Here is a 10897-nt window from a genome sequence, read left to right on the forward strand (position 1 = left end):
GAAGGGGCCTTGCCTGCTGGCAAGGAAACCGGGGTGGCTTCCTGGAGGAGGTGGCTGCCTGAGGCTCCCCCCTCAGAGCCTCGTGGCAGACGGACAGAGCAGGGAGCCTGGCCCTCGACGACATGTCCTCTCTAGTTCTCCCACCTTCTTTTTCCTTCCCTCCCAGGCAACTCACAGCAGGTACCCCCCGCAGGTGACCCAGCTGGGGCTTTGGGCTGAACTGGGGATGGGAACGGGGGTTGGGCTGCATGAGGCAGAGAGGGCAGAAGGCAAGGCCTGGCATCTGCTGAGTGGCGTCCATGCTCTGTATGTCCTGGCTGGGAGGCTAATTGTGGCATGTGGCACCCACAATTAATTATCGCGCATGTGAATCAGCTAATTGCTAACTGCACTCAGCCCCCACGGTTGCCCTCTGCCTCTGGCTGGCAAAGTTCACTGAGCAGCTGGGAGGGACCAGGGGATGTCCCCTGAGCCGGAAACCCTGGGCTGCCTTCTCCCACCCACCGCAGGTGACCTCTGACCCTGGGGAGGTTGGCTGATGCAAAGGACCCCTCCCCGACAGGGGGATTCCGGAAGGCGGGGCGGGGAGACTGTGGGACCGGGAGTTAGGGAGCTGGCTCCCCACACGACCTCATAGAGGCCCCTCCCCTCCCAGGCCTCTCCCTCTGTGGCTGGGATGGTGCCACGTGACAACAATTGGGAATAGTCAGGACTTGGAGGTGTGCTTCCAGGCCCCACCCTCAGAAAGTGACTGAGACCCCAGATCCGGGCCCCACTCGCTGCTCCACTGTTGCCCATCCTGCAGGGGTGCCCTAGAGTACACACTCAGTCTTGGGCCCAAAGGCTTGGATTTGTAAAACTGCCAGGGGTGCGGGCTCTGCATGTGACTAGGGCCAGGGATCAGTGTGTGAGCAGGGTCAGGGCATCAGGGCTCAGCACATGAACTGGATCAGGAGTCAGCATGTGTCCAGGGTCAGGGCTCAGCATGGATCAGGGTCAGGGCTCAGCATGGATCAGGGTCAGTATTCAGCATGTGACCAGGATCAGGGTTCAGCATGTGACCAGGATCAGGACTCAGCATATATCCAGGGTCAGGGCTCAGCATGTGTCCAGGGTCAGGGCTCAGTATGTGACCAAGATCACCGTTCAGCGTGTGACCAGGATCAGGGCTCAGCGTGTGACCAGAGTCAAGGTTCAGTCTGTGACCAGGATCAGGGCTCAGCGTGTGACCAGGATCAGGGCTCAGCATGTGTCCAGGGTCAGGGCCCAGTGTGTGACCAGGGTCAGGGTTCAGCATGTGACCAGGGTCAGGGCTCAGCATGTGACCAGGATCAGAGCTCAGCATATATCCAGGGTCAGGGCTCAGCGTGTGACCAGGATCAGGGCTCAGCATATATCCAGAGTCAGGGCTCAGCGTGTGACCAGGATCAGGGTTCAGCATGCGACCAGGGTCAGGACTCAGCATATATCCAGGGTCAGGGCTCAGCGTGTGTCCAGGGTCAGGGCTCAGCATGTGACCAGGATCAGGGTTCAGCATGTGACCAGGATCAGGACTCAGCATATATCCAGGGTCAGGGCTCAGAATGTGTCCAGGGTCAGGGCTCAGCGTGCGACCAAGATCAGCGTTCAGCGTGTGACCAGGATCAGGACTCAGCGTGTGACCAGGGTCAGGGTTCAGCGTGTGTCCAGGGTCAGGGCTCAGCATGTGACCAGGATCAGGGCTCAGCGTGTATCCAGGGTCAGGGCCCAGCGTTTGACCAGGATCAGGGTTCAGCATGTGACCAGGATCAGAGCTCAACATATATCCAGGGTCAGGGCTCAGCGTGTGACCAGGGTCAGGGCTCAGCATGTGACCAGTATCAGGGCTCAGCATATTTCCAGGGTCAGGGCTCAGCATGTGACCAGGGTCAGGGCTCAGCATGTGTCCAGGATCAGGGGTCAGTGTGTGTTCAGGGTCAGGGCTCAGTGTGTGACCAGGATCAGGGCTCAGGGCATGACCAGGTTCCTTGGTCAGTGGGTTCAGTGTCAGTCAGGGACATGGCTGAGTCAAAGGCTGTGCTCAGGGATTGGTTTGGGCCTTGAACCACACATCGAAGGTACCAAATGTCACCCTCTCTCTGGAGTGTGGTGAGGAGGTTCTAGGCCTTTATGCGTAGCTGGACAGGGAGCCCGGCCCCTGCAGGAAGCCTGCTGGGTGCTAGATGGTGAAGTAGAAGGAGTGAGGGGTTTGATGGGTTGTGAGGGAGGGGAGTAATGGATATAAATCACTGCAAATCCTGTGAAAACTGGTTATTGTACGTATAAAGTTCTAAAATTCTGAGTGGCTGGGCTGAAAGAAACTTTGAACCCATTAAGTCAAGATCCGCAGGTACCAATAGGGAAACTGAGGCTGTGGTGGGAGTGGGGTGCGGCGAGTGGGACTCCCTTTACCTCAGGGCCTTCAGCTGGGAGCTGGGGCTGGTGGGCGGGGGCTGGAGTCCTTCAGGGACCAAGCTGACCCTTCTCCCTCCGTGGGGCAGGGGTGGCAGGCAGGGGGCAGGCCCTCTCTGCCTCCGGACCAGGAACTGGGGTGAGGGGCAATTATCTAGAAGGGGCAAGGCAGGGAGGGAAGCAGGGCAGTCCAGCCTGGGGGGGGAGGCATGGAGCTGCTGAGAAGCTCCGACTGAGAGGGGAGGCCACCCCGATGGCCGGGGGTGGGCGGACAAAATGGTGGCGCCCGGGTTCACTGCTGCCCTCCCCCACCAGCAGGGACAGGGGACGGAGGGGGCAAAGCGGCCGCTGACACCCTGACTCAGAGCCGCCTGCCTCCTCGCAGCTGCCTCTTGGCCTGATGTCAGGGGCCCCCTGGTGGCCGCGGTCCCCTAGTGCAGCGAGAAGAGGGCAGCTGCCGCGGGGAGGGGGCCGCCAGCTCCCTGCCCAGGCCTGGGGGGCACAGCAGACTCGGCGGGGGGTCCACAGAGGCAGCACCCTGGGGCCCCACCTCCTTTTCTTCAACAGGACTTTCAAACAATGGGGGACAAAGGCCCGTTTCCTGCAGGGGAGAGGGGTGCCCAGGCCAGACTGGGGAAGGGGCTCCCCCCGACCCCCTCCTGACTGCTTCGGGGTCTAGGTCCCCAGGGCCCTTCTCACTAGTCCCCCAGGATGCTTCTCGAGGTTTGGAGCACGGGCCGGCTTTGGAGGAGGGACACCAAGGGGCGTGGCTGGGGCCTGGTTGGCTCTGGGGTGAGATGTCTGTGCCCTGGGCACTCAGTTGCCTGGTGACAGAGGTGCTGACAGTGGCCTGGTGCGGGTGTTGACGCTGACGACGACAGAGGTGGCACTGGTTGGAGGTTATGGGGATGGTCACAGGGAGACCAGTGTGGGGATGGGTCTGATGTTCCCATTGAGAGTGGAGATGGTGACTGTCAGAGTTGGTGGTGACAGCAATAACACTGATGGGGCCTCTGCTGAGTCCCCCGAGAGAAGCAGACGGCAGCAGCAGATGTTGGGCTTGGACAACAAAGGTGTCAGTGGTCCGCTGACATGAGGAAAACGTAAAGTACTAGATAATGAGTCAGAGCCAAAGAGGATCTTGTGTTCAGAGTGGACCACAAGTTGTAAAATGACAGCAAGCGGCAGGGAGGCAGAAACATCCTGGTGTAGAAGGACTCTGTGTAATTCCCCTGAGGGTGCTCTAGAGAGGCCCTCTTTGGGTATCTGCCCAAAGATTCCAGAAATAAAAAAGGCATGATGAATGCTTCGGGACCAGAACTTGGAGATGGAGAAGCTAAAGAGGCCCATCTCCATCAGCTTATGGGAAACAAATATGGGGCCCAATGTCCCCACTGTCACCAGGTCGAAGAAGGATGGGTGGAGGCTGAGAATGGGGAAGGAATGGCTGGTGACAGCCTCAGAGGGCCGATGCTCAGCTAGACCTTGCCTCCAAACCCTTTTCCACTTGGCTCCTCCCCTAGCCACAGCACCCAGCATCTCTTAGAACAGGAGTTCCCATGGGGAAAGGTGACAAATCCAGCCCGGGTGGTTCAGGTTGGCCCTTCCCATCCTAACTGACCTCTGACCTTCTTGGACCGGGTCCATAATCTATGCCTCTGACACCATCTCCTGCCCATCACCCATTCAACCTTCCATTCAACCCCATCTCCTCACTCCCCCACCTACCCCTACACCATCCTTGTATCTGCACAGCCCACCCATCCACCCAGCCCTCCTCTCCTGTCCAGCCACCCAGCCACCCAGCCTTGCTGCCATCTGACTGCAACCCTCCTACCCACCCCGCCACACATCCAGCCACCCAAAGGCCTTCCCGCTTGCCCACCTATCCACCCACCTGTCTCATCCATCCACACCCACCTCTCTCCTCCCTCCCTCATCCCATCCACCTCCCGCCTCCCCCTTCCGTTCACTTCAGTCATCTGTCCATCCACTCATCCACTCACCTGCCCATCCTCCCTCCTGCCTCAGCAGCCATCCTTCTCTCCATCCCAGCCACCCACTGCCCCAGTCCATCCACACCCACCCATCTCGTCTATACACACCCCCCTCCTCCCTCCCTCCCTCGCTCCCTCCAGCAGCCACTCCAGGCTCCAGGCACCAGGATGAGCAGAGAGCAGAGCCACAACTCCTGGCTTTGCTGCTGGATGGGGCAGGAGCTGGGCTTTGCTCTGAGGGCGCGCGGGTATGCGTTTTCTCGGCTCTCCCCCTCCCCGCCCCCCCTATCTCGCTCCCCTCCCCCCACACCCCCGCCCCCCGCTCGCGCTCCCCCCTAGTGTGTGATCTGGAAGCTCTATAAAGCCTGATGTAATCCGTAATGCAGTCTCTGGCTCCCGATTCGGGATCCAGTTTCAGAGAGCGAGAGATTGGGGAGCGCCGGCAGCCGGTGGGGGAAGCTCGCGCCTCTCTCCTCCTCCTTCTCCGCGTCCTCGGCCTCCTCCTCCTCCTTCTCCCCGCGCCGCCCCGCCCCCGGCTCGCCGGGCGCCCCCCACCCTCAGGAAGGGGAAAAAAGGCGAGAAGAGCGGGGCCGGCGAGAGGAGCGGAGCGGCGGCGGCGGCCGGAGAGGGAGCGGCGGGCGCAGGCGGCGGCGGGCGCGGCGTTGGCGGTGGCCCCGGCGGAGCGAGCGCGGAGCCCGGCGAGCCGGGAGCACAGCCGGCCGCGCCGCGTCCTGGCCGGGCCCGGGCCCGCGCGCCCCGCATCGCCCGCAGCCCAGGCATCCGGAGCCCCTCGGCGCCCGGGGGGCCCCGGCTGGCGGGGAAGGAGAGGGGTCCTGCGTGTTCCCGAGGGTGCGCTCCAGGGGGCGTCCCGACGAGACCCAGAGCGAGCCGGGGGCGGCGGCGCCAAGAGGAGCCCCCCCTCCGGGCCGGGCGCACCGCTCGGCCGCCGGCGACGCGGGGCGCTCCCGGGGATTTGCAACTCGCCGGATCAAGTCTTGGCCCGCGGGGCCGCGGCTGCTGGGGAAGGTAAGGAAGGCTCCGGGGGGACCCGGGGGCGCGGGGGGCGGGGGCGCCGCGAGGATGGGAGGGGGCCGGGGGAGGGGCGGGCGTCCGGACTTCCTAACTTCGCCGTTTGGGGCTTCGCAGCTCCGAGGTTTGCGCTCCGTGCTCGGGAGTTTGGACCCCCCCCCATCCCCTGCCTCCTCCCGCGGCGGCGGCGGCGGCATCCGGCTGCTCCCTGCGCGCCCGCACCCGGCAGGCTGGGGAGGGGGCGACCCCGGGCGTGGGAGAGTCTCCTTGGCAGTGCTCCCCACTCCCGTGCCGCACGTCCACACAGGCTGGCAGGCTGGGCAGGCAAGGCGCCCCCTCCCCATCACACTCACGGACCCAGGGCTGGCTGGGGGCAGCTTTACCGATGTGCCCCCAACACACACAAGACCGCTGGTAGAGGTCTTCAGGAGCCTTGGATGTGCCCCGTTTTAGCCACACACAGAACCGGGCAGGCTCGGGAGAGAGCCTGTGTGTGTCTCTTTCCCTTAGGGAAGAGCCTTCAACAGGGCGCTACGTTATCCCCCACCCCACACAAGCACAGAGCTCCGGGGGCAGGCACCAGAGGCCCCCCAGGCACCCCTCTGTTTGCAGCCCCCCTCATGGATCGCAGAGGCTGTGAAGCTTCCCTGGAGCCCCTCCCAATTTGGTCGGGGTTACCCCTGGGCCCCTCCATCCCTCAACATACAACCGCCGGGCTCCTTCCCTCCTCATCTTCCTTTTCCATTCGGTCGGCCGGCCCAGGCCGATAAGCCGCTCCGAACTTTGGGGCGGCCCTGCGCTCTCCCGGGGAGAAGCTGCGGCCCGCTCCTGGCACTGCGCGGTCCACGTCCCCAGCGGGCAGAGGCCGCCCAGCTTCGGTGTCCGCCGTTCGCTCGGAGCCGCGGAGCTGCCTCGAGGAATGAGCGCGGCCCCCGCCCCCTCCCGGGGGTGGCTGGGGGCTCTGGGCCCGGCCGAGCATCCTCTCCCCATGGTCCCCGAGGCCCCCCGGGCTGGACCGAGCAGGCCTGGGGCCTCGGGAGGGGGCGACGAAGCTGGGAATCTTCGCGGAGCGAGGCGGCCGGGGGGAGGGGGCTCCTCCGAGCCTGTGGCTCTGAGCCTGGGTCCCTAGGCCGGGCCGGGCCGCGCCGCTCCTGCTGGGTCACTTCCCAGGCAGCCCGGAGGGAGCGCCGGGCCTGGCACCCAGACCCGGGCCCGCTGGATACCTTATCCTGTGCACTTTTATTTGGGGCTACCAAGTTTCTGGGAGAACAAGGACCCGTGCTGGGCCCGGAAGAGCCCTAACCCAGCCCTCCTTCAGCACCCTCTCCCCCCTCCCCGCGCCGCCCCCAGCACGGCCCGCTCCGCCGGGTCTGGGGCTGACTCCTTGGCTGCAACTCCCGAGGAGTTGAAAGGCGTGCAGGCGTGTGGGTGGACGACCCGAACCCCGGCCCCACAGGAGCCACTTGGGTCCACGCTTCCACCCCACCCTCGGGACCCACGGAGACCCTTGGTGCCCTCCGCCATGGACACAAACACACGCCCCCTCGGAGCGAGAGCCGCCGCGGGGAAGAGCAGCGGCCACGCGGGCGCGGCGGGAAGGCACGGGAGCGGGGAACCCTTTTCATATCCGGGAGGCGCTATCGGGGGGCTGGGGTCTGGTGAGGCGGCCATACCATCGCCCAGAACCCACATGCCTTCCATTTCTCGGCTAACCCCGCAGCCGAAGAGGCCGTGGGGGAGGTTCGAGGGGGGAGCCGCTCCTTCCCCGATCGCGGGCGGCCGCCAAACTCTGTGCCCGGACGCCGGGGTGCCGGCGGGGCCGGCTTTGAGTACCCGAGCAAGGTCAAGCCGGCGAAGGAGGGGGCGGGAGCTCGGGAGAGTCGCGGCCTTGGGAGGGGGTGTAGACCGCGGAGGCCGCGGAGTCAGCTGGCGCTCCCGCCGCCCGCGCCTGCTGCCCGGAGGCGGGCGATGCGCGCGTTCGGGGATCCCGGAGCGCCTGGGGCCCCGCGCCCGGCCCGGCGCTTCCTTCTCCGCTCGCTCTTGGTTTCCCGGCGCAGCCTTCAGACTTGTTGCGCCTCGATTTGGGGAGGGGGGTGCTGGGTGTAAGGCCCCGGGCCCCGGGCGGCGGAACGCCGAGCCCCGAGGCCGGCGGGAATGCGCCAGGGCGGCGCGCGGCTCCGCGGGTCCCCCGCGGGCGGGGGGCGCGAGCGCGGAGTTTGCCGCCTCTGATCGCCGAGAAGGGCGCTTGTTCCCGCCGCGGTCCCGCGCGGGGGCGGAGAGGAGGCGATTTCGTCGCCTTCGCCATCATGCCGCCCTCCTCCGGATCCCCTGGCCGGGGAGGGGGCGCCGCCAAGTTGCTCAGCCTCCAAGTCTGTTTCCTTGCCCCCAGGCTCCTGCCCCTCTCCGGGCGTCGGTTGCCGCGTCCGGAAAATGGGGGCGTGGGTGATGCTTTCCCAGGGCCTTTCCGACCCGCCCCTGCACGCTCGCCCCGAGATCCCAGGGCTGGGTCTGCGGCGCGCTCGGTCTGCGGCGGCCGGGTCGGGCAGGTACCGCGGCGGCTCCGCGCCTGCGGGCACAACCGCGGGGCCAGGCAGAGCGGGCCCCGGGCACGGCCGGGAGAGCGACCGGGGCCCGGCGGCCTCCCCTGGCGCCCTCGCCCCCTGGCCGGCCCGCCTGGCCCGGACCCGCCGCCCGGAGCGGGTCTGCGGAGCCCGGAGCCCGCCCCCTGGGGACGCCCGGGGCTCCAGGCCCAGGCGGCGGGCGCGGGGCTGCGGTGACGGAGGGCGGAGAGACCGGGGCGCGCTGCCCCCGACGGCCGAGAGAGGGCGCGCGCGACGCGCTCGCAGCCGGCCCTCCCCGCCCCTTCCGTCTCCTCGGTGCCGGCCCGCGTCGGGCCCCATCTTGGGCTGCCCGGGCCGTGAGGCCGCCCCCGCCGTCCTCCCGCCGCCGGAGCCGTGGCTCGCGTCGCGTGGTGGGACCGGCGATGTTCCGCGTCTTAGCCCGAGCCCCCCTGCTGCCCGCACCGGCCTCGTCCCCGAGTTTTCTGTGTAGATGTGTGCCACGCGTGCACGTGCGTGTCCGGCCGGCAGGTGGGCAGGTGTGGGGGCGTGGGCGCGGAGGCCGCCCAGGCGTGTGCCCGCGTGGCTGGCGGCTGTGGGGACGTGGGCCTGGAGGCAGCGTTGCGTTTGACGGTCGCCTGTGTGCTGGTCCCGTGTCTGCCGTGTCCATGGGGGACCCCTGGGAGAGAAGCTCTGACTCCAACCTTAAACCCCCCCTCCCGCCAGGTTACCCCAAACCTGAAGGGCCTGGTTGGCACATCTGTGTCCCCTGAAAACCCTCTGGGCCTTAGAGCCACCGGGCTGCAGATGGGCTTGGACAGGCTCGGATCTTTCTGGGTCAATATGCAGGTTCCCAGGTACCTGGCTAGTGTGGCCTCTGCCCTCCTGGGGCCGGCGGACTGCTGGGAAGCCAGGGGCGAAACAGACCTTGGGACTGTCAGGATCCGACTCTGCTGGCGGAGGGAACACGGGGGCCTGGGGGAGCCCAGAGGCGGGGCTCCCGCAGCAGGTTCCCGAAGGAAAGCTGTGACCCAAGCAGGGATGGGGGTGTGGTTGTGACGGGGTGAGAAGGGACTCAGCAGGGGCCCTGAGGCCGTGAGAGGCTGCAGAAGGAGGAGCCAGGAGCTTGGGGAGCTGGGTAAAGGCCGGAGAGGGGGCTCCCGAGGAGGCCTGTGGGCTGTATCCCCGGTGGGGAAGCCGCGGAAGGGATTAACCCCAGTTGCTGACTTGATCTCTTGGACATGCCAGAGGGATGGTGGTGCCCTGAGGGTGGTGGGGTCACAGGGAGAGCAGTCAGCAGGCAAGATGCACAGCTTGGTGCCCGGGATGGCCCACACCCACTCCTGGCCTCCACAGCACACACCCGTGTGTGCACACACTCATCAGAGCAGGCCCCAACCACCCTGATGCCACCTGAGACATAAGCAGAGCACAGTACGAGAGTGGAGATGGCACCAGAGCAGGCCGCCAGCCTCGAGAGCCGTGCTTGGGGTGGGCTCGTAAAAACATGTGCCAACACCAGCACCCAGGGAGCTGCACACTCATGTGCACACACTGCCCATGCTCGTGTGCACAGACACAGGGCGTGTTCCCAGGTGCACAGCCTGGGTGCCCAGGCACGCGCCAAAGGACACAGGTGAGAATATTCACGCCAGGGGACGGCCGGCTTCGAAGGGCCGTGGGACAGCGCCGTGCCTTTCCCTCTTCCCACTTTACAGGCGGGAAAGGGAGTCCGGAGAGGGGAAGAGCCGCGCTGGAGCCCTGCAGCTCGGGCCTGCGCACAGCTGAGGGCGGCGAGGGCGGGGCCACAGGCTCTGGGAAGGCCCACCGTGTCCCAATCCCCGGGCTCCATCTCAGGTCTTCCAGGGGGCCCTTGGCCTGGCCCCTGGACCTCAGTTTCCTCATCTGGGCAGTGGGATCGTAGTCTCCTCGCCTTGGGGGGAGCACCCAGGCCCTGTCCTGGGTCCTGGCCCCGCCTTTCTGTCCTCCTCTTTGTTCATATGAATTAGTTTTTATTAATTGGAAAAGTAACAGAATATGTGGCCAGCAACAAAGGATGTGAATACAAAGGGAGTCTCCTTCCCATTCCAGACCCCTAGTCCTCCCACCCTGTGTAGCCCTTGTTAGCACTTTCCTGTTGTCCTTCCAGAATGTTCTTTCCTCCACAAGCATAACCTTGTGTGCATTTATCCTGTAAATGGGAGCTCTACAGCAGTAGCTGAGGAGGGCCCCTTCCCTCAGTCACAGTGTTAATCAACCCCACAAACACCATTCTCATCTCTGTAGCCACCACCATCGTCACCCCTCTGTTGCCCTACCACCATCACTGCCCCGCCATCACCGTCACCACCACCGTTAACTCCACCACCATCACCACCATCACTACAACTACCACCATCACCACCAACACCACCACTGCAACTACCACCACTGTCACTACCACCTCCACCACCACCACCACCATCACCTCCACCATCACCATCATCACCACCATTAACTCCACCACCATCACCACCATCACTACAACTACCACCATCACCACCAACACCATCACGCAACTACCACCACCACCACCATCACCATCACCTCCACCATCACCATCACCACCACCATTAACTCCACCACCATCACCACCATCACTACAACTACCACCATCACCACCAACACCATCACTGCAACTACCACCACCACCACCTCCACCACCACCATCACCATCACCATTAACTCCACCACCATCACCACCATCACTACAACTACCACCATCACCAATACCACCACTGCAACTACCACCACTGTCACTACCACCTCTACCACCATCACCTCCACCATCACCACCTTTAACTCCACCACGGTCACCACCGTCACCACCACCACCATCACCAT

General features: G+C 65.0%; 1 protein-coding gene across 1 annotated transcript; it reads right to left on the reverse strand.

The window, feature by feature from the left end:
- Window positions 1-6153: 6153 nt before the first annotated feature.
- Window positions 6154-10897, reverse strand: LOC119508918 (collagen alpha-1(III) chain-like). The gene is made up of 6 exons (XM_037802625.1): window positions 10787-10897; window positions 9726-9919; window positions 8746-9277; window positions 7588-8623; window positions 6778-7531; window positions 6154-6607 (listed from the first exon to the last, which is right to left on the reverse strand). The coding sequence occupies exons 1-6, from the start codon at window positions 10895-10897 to the stop codon at window positions 6154-6156; spliced, it is 3081 nt and encodes a 1026-aa protein (XP_037658553.1).

This window comes from Choloepus didactylus, chromosome 14 (genome assembly GCF_015220235.1).
Source record: "Choloepus didactylus isolate mChoDid1 chromosome 14, mChoDid1.pri, whole genome shotgun sequence".
NCBI lineage: Eukaryota > Metazoa > Chordata > Mammalia > Pilosa > Megalonychidae > Choloepus > Choloepus didactylus.

Excerpts from the sequence above, each read along its gene's own strand:
- LOC119508918 (XM_037802625.1), bottom strand. The coding sequence starts at position 10,897 with ATGGTGATGGTGGTGGTGGTGACGGTGGTGACCGTGGTGGAGTTAAAG. Across the intron at positions 7,532-7,587 it reads CGCCGGCCTCGGGGCTCGGC|GCGCAACAAGTCTGAAGGCT; the intron begins GTTCCGCCGCCC and ends CCCCAAATCGAG. Across the intron at positions 6,608-6,777 it reads GCGCGGGGAGGGGGGAGAGG|GAGCGGCGCGGCCCGGCCCG; the intron begins GTGCTGAAGGAG and ends GTGACCCAGCAG.